Raw genomic sequence first — 20,850 nt, 5'->3', positions numbered from 1 at the left:
GCATGAACCAGAATCACTGTTAGGCTGGGTCTGGATTTGCTTGTGAGAATGCTTTTAAACACACTCATTAGTTGCAATTAGTGGCATTAGTGTCATGGATTGGTTGTGCTTTTCAAGTACCCATCTCAGAAACATACTCAATGGGAGGTAATCAGATGAGGCAGCAGACCAAAAGTTTGTGTAATACTAAAGTCAAATGGAAGAGAAAGAAGTTACAAGTCCTGAAACCTTACTGTGATGACTTGGACTGGAAAGATGGAGATCCTGTTGGAGACTTTATCAAATACCCAAAAGGTATAGCTGGATAGCTCTGCTTTGATAACTGTCTATGAAATACTTTGCACTTAAAATACTGCTTAATCTCTAGTCAGTGGAAGCAGTCACCAAGAAGTGTCACTCCTGCTTGGGAGGGAAGTGGTCAGAGGCTGAACTCACGCAACGACTTTTTTCTTTCGTAAGCTCTGCCCCATGTCCTGCTCCCTTTCTGCAGGAAGATTTCAAAGACAAAGAAAAGCAAACCACATTTACCCTCTGGTTTTGGTGCTGTCAAAACAGGTGTGCAGGGGAGATTCTGTCACTGCTCTGTTTGCAGACACAGAGGCAAAGATGGCCAGATGACCCTAAATATAGGAACTGAGCAGAGACCAGATGTCCTTCTCCAGGCCACACATTTTCTTTTCTGGTCTCTGTACCTGGGACTACCAGCACCCATCACCCTGGGCCACTTGACCTGAATTCCAGGCAGCTGCTGAGTCACCACTAGACCAGAGGGTAAGAGGAGAGTCCTCCTTATGTCATTTCTACAAAATATGAAAAGCATTTTAAAGAAACTCGTATCAGATATTCAACAAAACCACCAAGTAATACCCACCATCATGAAAAATTGAATTTAAAATGTCCCATGAGATTAGGAGAGTCATGAGCCCAAGAGCAATACTTGATAGGAATGCAGTACCATGCCAAAAACCTTGCGGGGGGGGGAAAGAGAAAGAGGAGCGTGAGCAATTGTCACATGCTAATGGAAAAACTAATGTCCTCCCAGCTCCTGCATAAACCCACACCAGATAATCCCAGAGGAGAGTAGAGCTTGAAATTTGAAATGTGAAAGTCACAGAAGTTCAAATTCTTACTGAGGATTAAATTGGACTTTTTCTACTGACCAATAACACAGCACCACAAGAGACACTCTAGAGGGCCCAGAGGTTAAATCAAGATCTATTCTACTCTGAAGATTAATGATCTTCTATCTGGAAATGTCCCAATATAAAATGTGCGTTAGCCTCAGACACATTTGGCTGCAGCGGGTTCTAAGTTCAACTATTGATGCTGATGATCAGCAGCTGAGTTTCCAAATTTTAAGTCCTTTAGAGCTTTGTGAGATTTTTCTGCCCCAGAAATCAAAAGAAAATAAGCCATCCCAGCAGGTACTAAAATATTACAGTGCCCCTTGCAAGATGTCCCTGCTGTTGCCCATAGGAGGAACAGGGCACTGCTCCTACCCCTCCTTGCAGAGCTGCTGCTGCATGTGGGAAGGTCTGGAGGACTTTGGGTTTTGACAGTTCATCCAGTATCCTTGGAACACAGCTCTGACAAGATAATAGAACATTTTGGAGGGATTCTTTGGAAAGATCAAGTGAAAACTAAAGACTTTGAGCTATGCCATAAACAGAAATTGGATATTCATAGCAACCTTCTGCCATATTTATTTGCTTCTCTCCTCTCTCACAGCCCCTGAGAGAGAACTGCAGAAACCACTGGAAGTAAATGAGAAGAAGGAATGGAACGTTCCTGTGCAGCTAGCACAAGGAGGATTCACCCTGTGTGGAAGATGAGAGGAAAGTCACTTGGATGACTCAGTTGTCAGGATGACTTCCAAATTATTGCGACATTTGAAGAGGAGAAACGTGCAGCTCTCAAACGTGATTCTGACAAAAGTGATATGAAAAATAAAATCCTCAGAGAAGAAGAGTGCTATGACAATGCAACCTCTGAAGAAAGAAAATTCTTTGACCAGGACTTGGTAGAGACATCAGGTGACTCTTAAAATCGTGACTGTTGTTGCAAGATCAGCATTAATTGTGAAAACTAATCTTCTGGGATTTTATTCTGCATGAGCCAAGGGAGGAACAAAATATTGATTGAGTGAGCTTCAGGATTTATTTATATAAGGATCTGATTGCCAGGTTCATTCTTATGCAAAGCAGAGAGAGAAAGCTTTTTCAGCAGGCATTTAAAAAAATCAGACCTAAAAATAACTTTATGCTTTGGCTTTTCTTGTAAAATGCCTGGGAGTGCTTCTTCCCAAGCCCAAGCTTCTTCCTTCAGTAGTCACTAAGTTTTTCAGCAGGCATTTAAAAAAATCAGACCTAAAAATAACTTTATGCTTTGGCTTTTCTTGTAAAATGCCTGGGAGTGCTTGCCCAAGAAGCAAGAACTAGATCAAGGAAATCCCTGACACTTCCAATAGTTTAAACTGAAGATGAGCTTGCCCTGAACTGGAACATAACTGACCCAACTGAGCATCAGTAAGACAGAAATATGAAACTCGTGCCCATTTCTGATGCTCAGTTGAAAGCACACCCCAATACAACTCTTACTGTATTGCTTTGAGCATGGAGTATTTTTCCACATACATGCACTCCTGGGAAGCCTTGAAAGCTTAAATTTTTTAGTGCTGTGTCTCCAGGTCCTTCCTTGAAGTTGTTGTTTCTGGTACCACATCTTTCTGAAGTTGTAAAAACAAACCCGTGTGCTGTATAGGAGTAAAGCCAGGAGGAGTGACCCAGCAAAGTCATTTTTGAAAGAGCCTTGACACCCCCCAGAATGAAAGCAAATGGGTGGCCTTTGAAAGGCAGAAGATCAGTTCCCTAACCCTTGTCTGTGACAAACAGGCACACCTGATGGCATGATGAGGGAAAGCACCTCTGCATATAATGTTGTCAGCTCATTAAAAATTCAGATGTAACTTTTTAATAAAAAAGGCAACCTCCACTTAATAGCTTTCTACATGCAATGCTTTCAAAATCAAAACATTGTTTTTTCATTAACAGCTACACTGGGAGAAGCACACAACCTTGTGTGATATGATAAAACTAAGGAAAACCACATCTCCAGACCAGAAAGTGCCATGAAGAACAGTTTGTACTGTATAAAGCCAGTCCCAGGTCACTCTTAGCATACATCCATACTTACAGTTCATAGCCTTGTTCCTATCAGGCTATTTATAAAATCCTTTTTCTCCCTTTAGCAAGCAGTACAGCACAAGGTTGTACACAACAGAATGCAATTCTAGGATAATGATATTCTGTTTTCCATGGGGACTTTTTTTTTAATTATTATTTTTCAGGACAACATAGTGAAGAATCTCACCATCAGTACTTCCTCGCAAACACTTCTGCTCTTTTTGAAAAACTCACAACACGTTTCAGTGCAGAGTAAAAACTCAGTACTAAGCAGCTGAAATAAATTCTTGAGAGTAAAACCACTAATTTCTAAATCTCTTAGTGAAGCATTTACAGCTTAAATCTGGTATGAGATCTTGAAGTTCTTACTGCATACAGAAGACTGGGGATTTGTCATTCTTCTACATAAAAAGAAAGCAAGGGCACCCAGGAGTAAATCTTTGTGGCCAGAAACAGGCAGGCATGCTGCAGTGCAGGCTTCCACAACATCTGCTCTACAAACCTAATTATCCCTCACTGCACAGATGCAAAAGACATCTGAAATGTTGACACTTGGGACATACAGATAATCTCAAGTCCCCTTAAATTCTTTTTTTTTTAAAAAAAAAAGCCATGCAGAAGTATTTCTGTTAATGATGAACAAACTCAAAGTCAACAACATCTGATCCCAGCTCATTCTAATATCAGATAAATCACATCTGTCCCATATGAGTGTTTATTCTTACTGCTCCTTAGACTCAGTCCTCAGTGGATGATCTGAAACTGTGCTAATATGATCTATTACAATGCAGCCAGTTCTTCACAATTTGGCAGCTCTTTTTGAGTCCAGAGTGCAACAACCTCATTTTGTCTTAGCAGAAATACAGAAGTCCTAAAAGCTAGATAAGAACATCATTTCCAGAGGGAAATGTTAAATTAAGCTCACCTTCTAGTAGCTACAAGGGCACTGGTAGGCACTGGTCCAGCTACTGGGGGCCCTTTTATTTGCAGATTCCTTCTTCAGAACAAATTACACGTGAAATTTGAGAGAAGTTTTAAATGGGTTTACATATACAAAGGCAGCAAATAAACATATATAACCAAGGCTGAGATAGGTGGCTGTACAAAAGCAGACAGCTTAAATCATTTAAGAAATAGTATCCACAAATCTCTTATTTCAAGTGAAGACATCTTTCTCTTTGTCTCTGAGGAACTTTTATTCATCTCACTGCTCTTGAATTTTCACTAGCAGTCAAGTGGCAAGCTGCCAAGTAACTCACAGTTGGCTGGAAGCATGGTCACCTACAAGCTAATTGATGCCACAGAACTTCCCTCCAGGATGCCATCTGGGTTGCATTCAATATTCTTACTGGATTCAGAAGTCCGTCCCTCTAAACTTGTAAGCTGCTTCTCTTGACCAAATGCCAACTTGCTGATTTTGTTTGCAAGCACACACACTTAACTAAACAGCAACACCAAGCTCCTGTTCCACTCTTTTGACCATTTATCGACTGCACTATTCTACAAAAATAAAGACAAACCACTTCCCATCTCACAAGAGGGCAAATTGGGAAAATGAGAGCTGAAGGAGGCTGTCAATGAATGCTTACAAATGGATTTTATACCAAGTCCCTGCCCCTGCCTGATCAGGCACATTTTAATACAGCTAGGTACCCTGCTCTCAATGGATACTCTCAATGACTTATTGTGAATAATGAGACTTCCTGTTTTCATTTTTAAAAATAGGGCATTCACAGAATAACCTTAGTATCACTTTTGGGGTCTATCCACCCCACTAACAATCAGACAGGTAGGGCAGGCATTTTTACTTTCCTATTTCTACTTATTGCAGCAGAGAAGCACCTTTCTGACATGCAGTTGCACCCTCCCATGTCTCTGCATTGACAGCAGGAGTTTCCTGCATGCAGCCAATTCCATGGAAAACAGCAACAATAAATCAATGCAAAGGTGTGGAGCCCAGTCAAACAGGCTGGCACTACAAGCTCTCTGCACAGGGAGGCATTTTTCCAGTGGAGACCTGAGGACAGAACTGTCCAAAGCATCCAAACAACCCTTCAGCAGGCCTGGCCCTCACTTGCCTGTTCCCCCTGAAAACTTTCCCTGGAATGGCCTTCATGAGCAAAGATCCTTGCAAGAGCAGTACAGATTTACTCTACAGCCACCTGCCTAGAAATTCTTTGTAATAGAATAGATTTGTCAGGACTGAGTCATGATTACCTGCTGTTCATCTAGAGAAGAGACAGCATACTGGAAAGCTCCAAGGCAGTTTATTTGACTGTAGTTAGTCAGACATAATGCTGTTGGAACAAAAGGTCAACCTGGCAAAAGCTCATCAAAGCAAATCTCCATCAAGTTCATACACTTCTAAACAAGTGCACAGCAGTGATAGAGATGGAGAGTGCCTACTCACATTTGGCAATTCTTCCTGCCCATTTTTTTGCAGTCAAACAAAAGAATCTGGAAGTGTTATAGTACCTATATATTACAGGAAGTACCTATTATATTACAAATATACTGGAAGCATTTTAGTATCTATATATTACAGGCAAATCCTGTTAATGTTACCTGAGAAAGGGTACTGAAAAAGCAGGATCAAAGTTCCATTACTGATGTAACAGAATTAAAGAGGTTTACACTGACTCATTAAATACCCACACAGCAACAATAAACTCACTTTGAACTCACCAAGAGTTCTGCTGTGCAATCTAATAGCCAGCAGCTTAGCAGGAAAAACCACGTCTCCAAATGGCTCAGAGTTGGAGTTTTCTTGCTTTGCTTTTTTTGTCAGTTGAATATATTGCACAATATCTAAACCAGAACATGAACTTCAAGTTTTTTCAGACGCAAATTGATTAAAGCAATAATATTGAGACTTTCCAAGCCATATTCAGCCATGGATACAATATTGTCAGGCAGGGCAAGGAGCTTTAATTGGGAATACTCGACCCAGGCAGTAGTTCCATTTTGTGGGACTGAATAACATTGCTCATATTCCTTGGGTCTATTCCTGCTGAGACAGATAACACTGCAAACTATGAGCCAAGTCTGGAGAAATTTTAGTTGCTGTGCTGTTCAGGGCACGGTGAACACCAGATGCACTGGCAAAGTCAAAGCCACAGTGAGGATTTTCCTGCCACGAGCAGATTCTCAATAAAATTTAAATATCATGTTAACCTTGTGATCTCCTGCACTTCTAGGCTTCCTGTGTCAATGTTCAGACCTACACACTGCACCTGTACCACACTGAGAGCTCTAGGTCTTGCTGCTCCAGAAAGAAGAGACACCTGGTGTTTAGCAGAGGAAGAACTTGCTTTAGCCATAGAATAACACATCATGCACTGGAGCAAGCTTGGCCTCTTCCACCAAAGAGCAGAGCTGAAATGCAGACTAGGCAGCCTAAGAGAGCAATTTTACACCATCCAAATTGAAAGCAAGAGCATTATAAAACTAGGGGTATCACAGACTAAAATATGCCTGCAGTTGATCACTCCTTTAGTGGACACTGGGAAACACAAGCAAAAGAAGTACTGGAGACAGACTGAATGGTCAATAAAACATGGATGGTTTCTATTCTCATGGCTTGCCAATGGCAAGTCCTCACACAGCATTGTAGCTGGGGGATGCATGAGATCAGGAATGGAATGAAGCTGTACTTTCACCCCCAAAACAGAATTAGAGAGCAGTTAATCCTCACTTGGAACAAAACAGTGGTCCAAGGCCAGAACTTGTATTGTAGCTCCACAATGATGCTCTATGCACTTCTGGAGGCTAAAAGACAGACAGGGTAATACCCTGGTGAAAACTGCTGCAGAAAACATTTTGTGAACACCACAGGCCTGAAGTCATTGATTTTCGAGTTTGCAAAGGTTTCTTATTGTCAGTTGTGACTGTTTGTAACTATGGAGGAACAAAGATCCCTTGAAATATAACATAAAACTAATGTTTTATCCAGCACATTCCCCTGCCAACACCATTCCTCTCACCATGATTTCACAGGCTCACCTCAGGAGATAAAATGTACCCGAGGTGAAGCTCTGCCTGGCTGGTGAGGCCCTGTGGAGAAGCTCTGGCCAGCTCAGCTACATGGGCACAGCCCCGTGCTCAGCAAAGCCAGCCAGGGCTCTTCTCTCAGCAGGACCCCATGGACCACACAGATCCATCTCCTTTCAGCCCTTCTGGGCCCACAGCAGCACTTTTCCAGCTAAGAGACTTGAATCTCAACAGAAGTACGGCTGAAGGGAGAGGGCCAGGTCTGTGCTCTGAAGCTACAGGGCCAAGCTTTGTCAGCAATCTAAAATAACCAAATCAGCATTTCCTCAGAGACTTCTGCAGCAGCAAGATCAGGCTGAGCCCTCACACAGACAAGATGTTTTCTCTCTTCAACTTTCACCATCAGAGAACGGTGCTGTCCGCAGATTAAAGTAATAAGGAACCCCCAGCAAACATCGCAATTAATTAGAGCGGAACACACAGCAAATATCTTCCCCAAATCCCAAGACACTCATCATTTAGCATTTTGGATTCTAACAGTATGAGTGAAATGAGATCCTCCATCTTCCACTTCATATCCAATAAGAAATATAACTCTCTCACACACAGAGTCCTAATAGGTATGAATCATCTCCTTCCCATCTACCGACGAGAATTTATCCAGGGTAAGACAGTGAAACTTCCATCATTCTTACATGTTAAAGTGCTGTAAAAATCTCTGCTATTATAAAAGCAGAGGAAAAAACCCAACACAATGGCAGATAATCCCAATGATTGCTGTAGAAAAGTGACATTTACACATGCCCTTTTTCTACGTAAAAGGTCAAGCTGATGCACCAAAACGCTTCATGTACCAGAAATTCACCTCCAGCCAGAAAAGGTGATACAGCTCTCAGGTGTACCACAGTCACAAAAAACAGCCATAAATTAAATTAAGGGAATTCCAGTTTGTTGTTCTGCATCTCATCAGGTTTGTTTATTCCTCTCAGGAAACATAATCCCACATGACTTCAGTAGAAGCAAGTAGCAGGGAGAGAACCCTTTTCAAAAACAACACAGCAAGATTCTGCCCTAAACCCCTCGCTGAATATGTTTCTAATGCCACATTCAACCTCACACTCCCCCACAGGAAGAAAAAAACACTTTTGTAGGAAGGGGGGAAATTAGGTCCTGTACTTGGCTGCCTTCCTCCCCCTCGGTGGTTTTCACTGTCAGAGAAGCATCTTTTTTGCATTCTAAAATTAACCCTGTGATATGATGATGAAGCCTGCACAACATGGCTCAGAAAAGGAAGCAGTAAGCCACAAGGATCACTGCTCAACCCTTATTATTATGGACAACTCACTGACAGCTATCCAGCCTGCTTGGAAAAGGAAAGAAAGCAGTCTTCTAAAAGGACATTTTGGTTTCAGATTTTCTTGAAACACTCCTCCAGTGCACTGAGCAGGCAGGGATGAAGCTGCCAGGACAAGAGCCCCTAAGCCAAGGACTCTGTAATCCCCAGCACAACCCTGACTCTTGCTGCAGGAATGCAGCATTTCCCATGGTGCTGAATATCTTAGTCCTGACCTTGAAAGCTGGAGAATCAAAACTGTTCTGTGACAGCAATGGCTTTTGTTCTGTGATCACATATCTCTTAGGGCACTGCTTGCCAGTGCACCTCACAGTGCCCAACAATCTGGTGCCCAACAGCCCTGAACTGGAATCAACAGTAGGCAGCTGTGGGGCTCCACATCAGCTCTGGAATCTCCAACACTTGTCACGCTGGCAGCCTCAACCTGCATTTCAGTCTCAAAATATAAAAATACTGTAAATTAAGTAATTAGATCTGGGCAAAGTGAACTTAGCTGCTTCGTGCCAGCTGAAGTATAGCATTTGTGCAGGAATCAGTAATCCTTTCTGTGAGCATTAGCACAAATAAAGGCTTGCAGTATTCACATGGTTGTGTGCATAACTGAATGTGAAGAAATGCTGCTGCTCTCAGCAAAGCTTTGCAGAGTCCCCTGCAGTGCCTGAGCAGGGGAAGGTGTTAACAAAGACTTTGTGCATTGCTGCTGAGGATGGACACTGTGAAACAGGGCCATGAGAATTAATGGCCAAACTCATGGGGAAAGACTGGAAGAAGAGCAAGGCAGTAAGGCACTGTGTGCAAGCCTGGGAAAGGTTCCATATTGCTCAGGCATGTGCTTGCCCACATCCATGGAGAAAAATTAAGTACATTATTTATCATTTCCCTCTAGAAAAGATTTCTCCCAGGATTTCTCCCCTGCTCTACACTCACTCTCTTTGAAGTGCCATGCCACAATCAGAGACCCTGCAGTCAAGAACTGGACAGATATGATTCTTTTCAACACCTGTCAATGCAGCTCCTTAATCCTAATTTAACTTCAGGGATCAACACGCACTGGCACCTTGGGCAAATACACATAACAAATTATTTTATAAAAAATAGGACAGATTTCTGTGTTAAAAGAGCTCTTGTGAAAAGGTGGAACAGAAATCATCCAGCAAAGAGCTTGAAGTAAAGCAATTTCAACACATCAATGTGATCCTGGCAAAGACTGGTCCAGAGATTCCCTTTGAAACTCCTTATTTACCACCTGCCAAAGAGCAGTTCCCATACAGGTTACACATCCTAAATCATGTACCGAGCCCACCTTGTGCAAACTTCAGAGTTGTGCAATCTAAACTGTATCTCTGCTGTTTTACACGAGAAAGGAAGAAGGAAAAGAGTAATAAAATAAACAATAGAAAATTAGGCTCCTTCAGTTATCTTTGTTCCTTCCAGAAAATGATACGTTACTAATAATTTATGGAGGAATGGGTACACAGGTGATAAGTTCAGTAGTTTGTGCTCAGATAACAGCAAGGTGTGGGCAGGAGGTGAAGGAGGCTTGAATGGGATTTAGAATGGAAAGAGCCTCTTTAGCAAGCTAAAAGTCTGTGGTGTGCAGTCTCACAACAGGCACTTTTGGCCAGCTGAAGAAGTGGCTGCAGTGATGTCTGTCTGCACACAGGCTATGCTTCAGGATCTGCTGGAATGTACAAAACCAAAGTCCATTTTGGAACACAAAAATATTATGCTCCTCCTCAAGCACCTGTATTTTCTGTGTCCAATATTAAAATTTGAAGCATTTCTTGCACTTGACCAACACTAAAATTCTGAAACAGTGGGTTGTCTCAACACTGGGGTTTTTCTGAATATTTTACAAATTGTATGTGACAAAAGCAAAGGCTAAATCCTTGAGCAGTCATTTAATCCAAGGAACATGATTATCTGTGTAAAACAAGATAATGGACCTGAAAAAAAGAAACTGGGAACTTTCTTCATGAGTCACTAATGTCCACAATGAGTTGCTGAATCACTCTACAGCCCTGGGCAGAGGGTGGGCTCCCCAAGCATCAATTTTCATGTCCCTGAGATAATATTTAGCCCACTTTTACGGGAAGATTCATAGAAAGCTGAACTGCTAAGCAGCCACAGGATGACAAATGTGTAATGAGAGTAACACAACCACACAAACAAGAATAGAAGCTCTGAGTTACAGAGGCAGGAGGTGTATTTCTTGGCCTATATCAGTCAGCACTGACATTTGCTATCAAAGAAACTGGGCCATTTCTCTGTTTATAAGTAGCTCCATAGATCAACTGTGATTCAGGATGAAAAGTCTACAGGAACAGTTGTAAGTTTACATCCAAAATTCTTATTCTCAGTGCAAGTATATTCACTACTCCTGCTGTAGTTGATTTTTATGGTCTTAACTACTCCCTGGATCTCACAGAGTGCATCATATCTGGATGGAACGTGTCCAGTAAATCCAGCAATGTTTACTGATATACAATCACTGCTCAAACAGCAAGCCAAGCAGCTGGTATCTATCGTGGGAGACTCACACAACACATTTGGAAAGATGCCTACAACCTTTACTCACCTAGATCAACAAAAACAGAAAAAAAAACCACTAAAGAAATTAATCCTGTTAACTTCATACATGGAAAGCAAAGACAGACAGAAAACCTCAGCTGGGTAAAAGCTAAAGCACAGCAGGACAAAGACTTGGGATCAAACAAAAAGTTTAATTCACCCCTTGAAATGAAGCAAAGTATCATCTCAGTGTACATCACACCACACATCATATATCAAGGAAGGCAGCATGAGAAAAAGTATAAAACAAGGCCAGTTAAAATAAAATACAAAGCTAAAACCTGGAACTGGAGCAGTTATCTAAACAAGGGACATAGCAGAGTTAAGAGTTTACTGTCAGTTGTACACACCAGTTTCTTCAACAATTATTTTAATTGATAAATCTATGCTATATACTACATGTAAAGGAAGTCTTCAACAATGTAACATTTCAAATTCAACCAAAATCAAGATAAAACTTCCACCTATTACTATGAATCTAGATCAACAAAAACAGCCCCTTTTAAATACACACTTTCACCCCTTTCACTATTTTGCAAGTAAAAGAAATGACACCCACAGAAGACACAGAAACAAAGCTAGAACTCAATAAAAAGATAAAGAAACTTACAGCAGGCAAAATTCTCACTCAGGATGGACAAAATTCTGCAGCATTAACAAATTAGATGTTAAATAATATATCTATCTTTAAAAAGTAATCACAACAGCATAGAGAGCAGTTGCCAAAAAGAGCCCTTCTGGTTCTACAAGTACAGGACTGTGCTCCTGCTGCCATGGAAACTCAGTCCCTCACTGCTCTGGTCCTGGTACAGTGCCACACATGCTCTCAAGCATTTAATAAATATTAATAATGCATTAAATAATATTGAAGTATCAGAAACAGAACATCTAAGAAAAAAAATTGGCAATAAAACTCACTTTACGTGGCTGCAGCCCAAAGGCTTGTAAGCCTTGCTCCAAGCCAGCCATAAATCCTGTTCTCTCCTAGTTTCTAACACTTGCTCTTGGCATTAATTGTGAGGTTAGATTGACTGCCAGGCCTTAGCTTAGGCTGAAAATAACCAGGAAACCTGGAGGAAAAACTGAAACCCTTCCACTTGTCCAACAGGTAGCTCTGCAAGGAGCAGTTGTGTGTGTTGAGCACTGGACTGGTAGGCAGGAGGCCTCATTTGTGTTCTTGGCTCAGCTGCTGACTCTTGCACAGCTGAGTCACTCTGGAGCAGGAGAGCTCTAACACCATTTATTCACCTCTTCATGAGGAAAAAGGCACAGGGCTGCCAGATCTGCCACAGCTCTGGGAAGAAAAGTCATGGGCCTTGCCAGGAACAGAAGCACAGTCTACCAGGGCATCATTACCATGGCAAGAAACAGGATGTCTCACCCTGAGAGACCATCAGTGACAGAGCTCACAACCCTGCTTTAAAAATCTTCTGGCTTCTTGCACGTTACAATCTGGCTTTTGAAAATATTTCAGTGTGCAAGGGTTTCGTTTTATTTTTCAACTAGCTTACAGTATCACTGTAACTTCTAAAGTCTAATCAGATTTTTATCACTTGCATTTCAGACAGAATTTCTCACAGAGTAGAAAATCTGAATTAACCACAGGGCCTTTTACCCTTTTCCCCTCCCTTGTGGGTATTTAAATATTAATAATTTTAATGGAAAATAGAGAGCTAGAAAAACTACACTCAGCTTTTCCAACACTTCCCTCACATGCATCATAAAATAGTGAGGATTTCCCTTTGGCTGGAAGCAGCTGTCTGCCCTGGGAGCAGAGCACATGAGAGCAGGCAAACTCCTTTTCTGCCAAGGACCACCTACTACTCAAGACAACAAGCAGCAGCCCAAATTTTCATCTCCATCACCAAACTCAACTTACTGATCTGTTTTCCTGGGCAAAGGAAAATAAGAAAGAACAAGTGACATCTTACAGCATTCTATAAGGCAGACACAGAAAAGTGTAGTGACACAGAAAAGCAGAACTGAGCAACAGCATGCTTTGGGGACATCTTTGAAATTACCAAGGAAAAACTGCAAGAAAATGGGAAAGCTGTAGAGAAGAAAAGGACACCAGTAAAAGGACCAGGAGAACTTCAGACCAAATCAATTCTACCACAAATGCATCCCTAATACAACATCAGTCTCTGAGACACACCAAAGTCATGGTAGATTTGTCAGTAAATTCAAAAAGCTGATCGTATTGAAAAGGCCAGAAGAAACAAAAGCTGGGTGTCTGCTGAGGGAATCAATAATGCTCAGACATTTTCAGGTGTAACAGAGTGTTTAATAGTCCTTTAGGTGGACAATGGAGTCAAGAAAACTTATTCTTTCTAGCACTGGCAATCTCTTAGTGTAGGTGTACACTACACTAATAAATGTGTTCACCAACACATTACACTTGGTTTCTCTGGTCTCATAATTGCAATTTGAATAAACTTCAGCACATTTTCTGATTAATATTAAATTGTCCTAAGTATCTTTCACTCTTAATATCAATCAGTCAGAAATCCCATCTCTAACCTGTGCTAAGCCTGGGTCTAGAACACTGCAGACACAAGAGAACTGGTCTGTATTGACTTTTCATAGAATCACAGAATAGTTTGGGTTGGAAGGGACTCTAAAGACCATTAGTTCCAAACCCCTGTCATGGGCAGGGACACCTTTCATTGGACCAGATTGCTCAGTGCCCCAGCCAGCCTGGCCTTGAGCACTGCCAGGGATGGGACAGCCACAGCTTCTTTATCTTTACACATTAAAATGCTGTGGATGAAGTTTACCTGGGCTCAAAATGTAGAATATGCTTCTATCCTCCGAAATGACAGCTCTGAGCTCTCTGATAAACAAAGTCATGTTGGTTTTAACTGCACTTTCGTAATTTCCTTCTTGAACTTAATCATTATATTCACTCTTCTCATTCTCCTTGACCTCAGGAAAGCTTTTCAGCTCACAGCTCATTCTTGCAACTACATCTAGAGCAACTCTTGTGCCTTCTTGCTATAGCACAGCAGCACTGCATAAAACCAAGTTCACTTCCCTCCGTAACCATAATGTCCCCAGTGGCTCTCCCTTCTGCCTTTTCAGTGGTCCCATCTCAATTCTCTCTTTCCCAGACCATAAGCAGGAGTGACAGAAAATCACCACCTTCTGGAAAGCAGTCTCCATCTAGACTGCTTACTAAATAAAACTGCATAAATAAAAGTGTTTAAGAAAATGTCCCAGGAAATAGGGAAAAGGAGAAGGGCATGTACTTAAAACTTCATTTTCTACATAAATGTTGCAGCAGGTTGCACTAACAGGAAAGATAATCCAGACACCAAAAACATGCAAGTTAGTATTTTCAGAGCAGATAACAAGAATATAATGAAAAATGAAGATAAATTAATAAAAACATTCGCTGAGGAACACAAGAAAACAGTAAACTGGTTTTGAGCCTACGTTGGATATGAATCCAGTACAGACCAGGAGAAGCAGGCAGCAACCACACAGAAAAGCAAACAAGTCCTGCCTCTCAACACCAGTCCTTCCTAGTGCTTCCAGTTTTGGGATAAGCATGCAAGCTGGCCACACAACACAGTTAAAATGTCACTGACACAATCAAGACATATGACCATGCATATGTCAAGGAACCCTTAACTCCACGTGGTGACATGCACAGCATCTCCAGGGTGGCAGGCAGCAGTCACTCAGCATACAGGACACTGGCTCAGCACAAAACAGAAAGAAAAACTGGAGCAATGTGTAACAGAGGACAAAAAGTTATAGAATACATGTGGCCTTGTGAGTGCCTACTGTGTCACTTGGTTACGCCCCAAAACCTGCAAGCCTGGCACACCATTACACTCCTGCACTTCAAAGCCACCCAGACCATACTTAACTCTGCACAGGATCCAGAATTTAGTTTTCAAATGGGCTTTTTGCTATGTTTTTACTCCCAAATTCCAGCTCTAGTGAAACCTACACTGAAAAGCACAGAGACCATGAGGCTGCCTCCTGGGCTTCTACACAGGCAGCAGGAGTCAAACTCTGCAGACTCTGTACAAAGCCAGTGGAAGAACAGGAGTCCTCCTTCCTCCCAATTGCAGAGGAAATGTGTCTCAGCTACACAGCCACCTCCTGTGGCCACAAGGCAGGCAAGGGCTGAGGTAGAGGAGGTTTGCTGATGCCACATTTACCCTGCATTCTGGACACATGGGAACAGTTTTTGAAACAGTAACTCCCTTCAGACTGCATCTCACACCTGAGGCAGCCTCAACCCTGTCTGTAAAAATCCCCATGAGCAGTCCTCACCAGCAAGCAACAGCACAGAAAGGATACCAGTGCAAAGGTGGAAAATGGAGCTTTAAACAAGAAACAGTAATTCTGCATTTGGCTGTGTCCCCCTGCAGGCAGGTATGACAAAGCTGAAATGATCCTGCAGCTTGTGTTTAATTTTAGGAAACTGGTTAACCTACTGATTGCTTTTTGCAACTATACTCTTTGCCATATTTAGTGTTTTTTCAACAGTGAAACATTTAAGCAGAGATCCTCCAGTCTCCTTCACCCACACTCAGGTGTGAGTTAAGATAATGTGAACCATACTTACATCATAAAAATAAAATCAAACAACTATCAAAGTAAGAGCTCCTATTTTGCATCAAATATATTGCGTCTAGCAGCTGTTTGCAAGGTCTTCCTTGTTTTCTGCTGGCTACAATGGCAAGCAGGAATAAACTTGTAAAGCTGGGGAAAAAGCCTCCAAGAGCCACTCCCCCTTCAGAACAGCGCTCCAGGATTTTCCATTCTGGGTGATGTGTCACACAGCAGCAGCACTCTGGACACACAGCACACTCATCCCTAGTCTGACCTGGCTTTGCAGCTTCCACCTTTCCTGAGGGAGACATAGAAACAAAGTCAGTATCCCACATTTTGAGTACCTCAGCAAAGAATGCTTTTGCTAAAACACCGTGCCTCAGAAAATGGACATTTTTCCCACTATAAAAGTAGATTTGATGTTTTATAAAGTTGCTGCTGTCCCATTACAAAAAATGTCTCAATGACTGTGCATCTGCAAGCATTGTCTGAAATAGCTTGTAAGAGTCTTTCCAGTGTTTCCAAAGAGGAAAACTTATTGCAGGGAAGGACTAAAATGCATCTACAGAAATCATGTTCAGAACTGCCCTGGGGCCCTGTCCTCATCGTAAGGACCACGTTTAGTGCAGATTGTGGCACTGCAAGCTCTAAGTTGTGACTGGGATTTTGTTTTTCCAGGCCTACACAGACTGGACTGAGCCCAAGCAAATCCTTTTGCATAGAGCAGAACAAATAGTTTTAGGACAGGTTTAAACTCTGCAATAGGTACCCAAGATTTCCAATTGCAGAGTTTACAACTTGATTTCTCCAGCAATCCAAACAATGTAACTTCCATTGTTTTTCTCTCTGGAGTTTAGTTCCCCTTCCAAAGATACATTTTAAGGAACATATCTACTCCCTTTTTATCTTCCTTTCCTCAAAATGGTATAACTTTCTGAAAACATGACAGCAAAACAGCATCTTCATATTTAGGCAATCTGTTTACTGTTTTATTTTTATATATTTCTACAATGCACACAAATTAGTGTCTCCTCCTTGTCTCCTGTTAACACTTCACAAGTCATGTGCCTACACACAAAGGAGCACCATCTCCTCCCTTCCTGGCAGCCTCCTTGGCTACCGTTCTTTTGCTAGCCCAGAAACCCTGTCCTGGATAAACATAACACACCTTAAAAACTAGTGCTGCCTTCAGGTCCAGTGTTTGCTGTATTTACTCACACATCAGTCCTATGGTAGATAAGTTGAACTACCAGCCATGACAGAAAAGGATTACTCAATTGAAAGCAAATGCCAAGGATGAAATACAGTTTGATTACTGAAACATTCTCCTTAGAATCCAAAACATGATGCCAGCAAATCATGGGGACATGGAGGATGGGGAGAAACAGGGACAGACACAGGACACAACACAAAAGGGACAAAAAAAAACCCCAAAAATTCAGTCTTGTGCAAAGACAATTTCTAGTAGGAAACTCATAGAGTTCCGCCAAAAAAAAATCAACTCTTTCCAACTGTTTAAGATACTCTTAGTTACAAAATTTTCCAGTGTATTAGACTGTCTAGCACAAGGAATTGGTTTCACAAACCAATTCTTCACACCATAAAGACCATCCTATCGCTTTAAAAAGGGAGAATATCCACAAGCAGCAATGAGCTATTACAAATACATTATCAGCTCTGGGAAAAAGAATCATCAAGTAATTACAGAGGTTATCAGGGTCCTTATCAGTACTCACTGCCAGCAGGCTACCTGCATATTCATTTCCCTCTCCATCACCACTCTGGCATGCCGAGTTTTCCAAAATAGTTTCTTCTATTGCATATGTTCATAAAATAATTTAAAAATAAATATCTGTTTATTACAGCAGTGATAACAGAGGCAGTATCTAGAATTGAAAACAGGGAATATATTTTTTCACCCAGTGAGCAGAACTCCAAACATTCCATATGCTGAAAAGCAGTATGCATTTTCAAAATAAAACAGTGTTCAGAACAATGCAAGTGAGAAAAATGTGCATGAAAAATGCAATTTTTGTCTTTCAGCCTGCTTGAAGAAGCAACTGAAAAGTCTATATATGAACTAAATTAACAGTCCATGAGCAATTTCTGTAGTCTGATTCCCAATCAATAAATGCCAAATTCAGATTAAAGTGAAGAACATATTTTTACCATCCCCAAACGCAGCAACTATAAAAGCCTTGTGCAATAAGCATTCTAACACAGCACAATCCACGCTGAGCTGATGTTCAACAGCATGCTGTTCTACACTCTCCTGACACAATGCTCAGAGGGTTGATCATATGGAAAAGGAGAAAATAAAAAAGCAGCCCAGATACTGAACCCCTCATTCATGCAGGGCAAGAGCTCAGGACACAAACCTACTCTTCCATTTTGAATCCAGGGTCCAGAATTCGTTCAAGATGCTCCTCCAGCCACGATCCCAACCTCCAAAAAGCAGCTCCAAAAGCATTGCCCACAGGTCACCTGCAGCTCACCAAGCCTTTGTACTGCAGTGCACAGAGGTTTTAAATAGAAGGCTTCAAGAACACCATTATATACCTGCTCAGAGACTCCCAGTGCTTCACAGGTTACTGTCTCTCTTGGGAAACACAGACACTTCTGAAAAAACTTTCCCAGTTACGCTACACAAGAGTCCATGGTAGTTCTCAGTCACCCCCGGCTTCCCCAAGTCTTTTGCAATTTGAAACATTCCACATCTAAGCTGCCTCTAAATAAAGTGCCATTGTAATTCCTGTAAAAGCCATTTCTATATCAAAATGAACGCTGCTAACTCCCCAGATCATAAAAAAATCATACATAAAGCAAATCAAGTCCTCTGAATAAAGACAGCAACCAGAAAGAAATGTTATGGGGTGTTCACACAAACATCTTGTTATAATTTAAGAGTTTGGGAATCCCTGCTCTCCTTAAACTAATCTACTTAGACTTCAGTCCAAATATCACCTGACACTTGAAGAGGTTAACAGGGAAATCACATATGGAAAAACACATAACCAGTGACCTTTCTTTTCGTGATGTATTCACTGGGTCTATGAGCTTTGAAGAGTTCACTCACTGAATGCACATTCACTGCCTGTTATTCTACAGAGATAATTCAAGAGATGTCGTACTTGCTACAATAATTGCAATTTTAAACCCTAAATTAAAGACACTTCTCTTCAAGATTTAGGCTCTGTAATTTCTTTTACAGATGCTTCTAAGACTCCAGGGCTGAGACAAATTCTCCCAGGCTATCAGAAGCTGTAAACAAAATAACAGCCAAGTTATAATAGCACAAGCCTACAAAGTACCCAGAGTTTATGAGTTTCCACGGATACGCACTAGGGCCACACCACAGGACAAGGAACGAGTGCCATTTTCTCAGGACTGGAAGTACAGATCTTGCTCTCTCTTCCCTTACACTATGAAGGAATTAGCGTTACATGGCTGACACTGCCAAGCCAAGTAGTGCTACTTGTTTATCTGCTTTGTCACGCTGACTGCAAACATATTGAAACACAAGATTCACACCCACTCCACATCTTGTAGGATGATTATGAGTAAGCAACATTTCACATGAGCACCTGTCACTCGCCCTGAGCAAGGGCTCTTCCGGGGTTTAACATCTCACCCAACTGCCCCGAGGACACAAACCGCGCTGTTCCTCTCAGGCGCTCCGAGCAGAGACGCTGCTGGAGGCGAGGGGACCGGCAGAGGGAGGGCGGGGAGCTGCCAGGTGCCGGCTGCCGCCGGACTCGCGCTGCCGCGCGGCGCTCCGGGCATCCCGGCCGGGCCGGGCCGGGCGAGCCGGCAGCGAGGAGCCGCTGCCCCGCGGCGCCGCGTCACGGATCTGCTGCTCCCGGCAGCCAATCGGCGCCGCGGCCGGGGACGGCGCGACTTCATTCATTCATTCATAAAAAAGAGGCGCAGCGCAGCTGGGAAGCGCGCCCTTCCCGGCACCCCCGCCCCGTGCGGGGCACGGATACTCACGGCAATCTGCCTCGTCACTGTTATCCGAGCAGTCGTCGTCCTCGTCGCATTTCCAGATGGCGGGGATGCACCGCTCGTTCCGGCATTGGAACTGGTTCTCCTCGCACTCCTTGACGGCGCCTGCGAGACACGGGGCCGCGCCTGGGTCAGCGGAGCGCGCTCCCACGGCCGGGCGGCGGGGGCATCCCGGGGCCGCCTCGCCGCTCGGCTCGGCCGCGGACAATCCGGGCAAGGCATCGGGAGCTGCCGCCGGCCCGGTGGGGGCTGAGGCTGGGCTCGCCAGGGCACAGCGGCTCGGTGCGGGGCTGGGCTCGCCAGGGCACAGCGGCTGGGTGCGGGGCTGGGCTCGCCAGGGCACAGCGGCTCGGTGCGGGGCTGGGGGAGACGCGCCTCCGCGGGAGCACGGCGGCGATCCCGAAGCTGCTTTGTGCAGGGATAAAAGGGGCCATCCCCGTGCTTCCCCGCATTGTTTTAAAGGCGGAGGGAAAAGGAGCCTGGGAATAGAATATGGTTAAACCCGAAACACAACAGACAAAGAAAAATTATAAAGCGGAGTGATGCTAGGACCTCCTGCGCATCCGCCAGGGCAAAACGCACCGACACCTGGGGACGCGGGGCGGAAAAGGCACCGGCGCCGTCCCGGGAAAAGGGACCTGACCCAACTAAAGTTGAGGGCGGGGGGAGAACGGAGCAAATCTGCTTTACAGACTCGGTGCCGCGCTGCTCTGACGAGGCACAAATCCCCTCTGAAAGGGATTAAAGGTGGCAGCTCCTGTCACCAGCTCTCGGGCTGCATTCGCCCGCTTGAAGAGCGTGCCCGGCCCCCGCAGGTCGCAACCCCCGAGCGTGCCCAGCCCTCCGCAGGTCCCAAACCCCGCGCAGGGCTCCGAGGCGAGCGGGCATCCGCGGCCGCGCATCCCGGGGTGCCCGTGCCGGCAGGACGCTCACCCCCTCCCCGGCAGCGCTGAGGCCGGGAGACCCCGGCGCTGAGGGAGAGAGGCCGTACCGCGCCGGACCCACCTTTGCCGAGGTGCAGCTTGAGCAGCAGCAGCTGGAGGAGCAGCAGCCGGGCGAGCGCTGGCCGGCACATGGTGCTCGCTCCCTCCCTCCCTCGGTGGCAGCGCGCCGTGTGCGGGGTGCGCGCAGCCGGCGCGCCGCTCGCTGCCCGCCCCGTGCCGACTGCGGCCGGCGCCG

At 43.7% G+C, this 20,850-nt stretch overlaps 1 protein-coding gene across 2 annotated transcripts in view; it reads right to left on the bottom strand.

The window, feature by feature from the left end:
• The window catches only part of LRP8 (LDL receptor related protein 8), a 169,637-nt gene extending 148,883 nt beyond the window's left edge, over positions 1 to 20,754 (bottom strand). The window contains exons 1-2 of one of the 2 annotated variants that reach the window (XM_041421447.1): positions 20,677 to 20,754; positions 19,657 to 19,776 (exon numbers count right to left, since the gene is read on the bottom strand). In XM_041421447.1, the coding sequence (XP_041277381.1) occupies positions 19,657 to 19,776; positions 20,677 to 20,746 (190 nt within the window). In that variant the 5' untranslated portion in view covers positions 20,747 to 20,754. The remainder of the gene's footprint in view (positions 1 to 19,656; positions 19,777 to 20,676) is intronic. The other variant, XM_041421448.1, reaches the window with a different exon arrangement.
• Positions 20,755 to 20,850: the final 96 nt, after the last annotated feature.

Source organism: Onychostruthus taczanowskii, unplaced genomic scaffold, assembly GCF_017590055.1.
Source record: "Onychostruthus taczanowskii isolate IOZ18803 unplaced genomic scaffold, ASM1759005v1 scaffold7, whole genome shotgun sequence".
In the NCBI taxonomy this organism is placed as follows: Eukaryota; Metazoa; Chordata; class Aves; order Passeriformes; family Passeridae; genus Onychostruthus; species Onychostruthus taczanowskii.
This window is presented reverse-complemented; position numbering and strand designations above follow the sequence as displayed.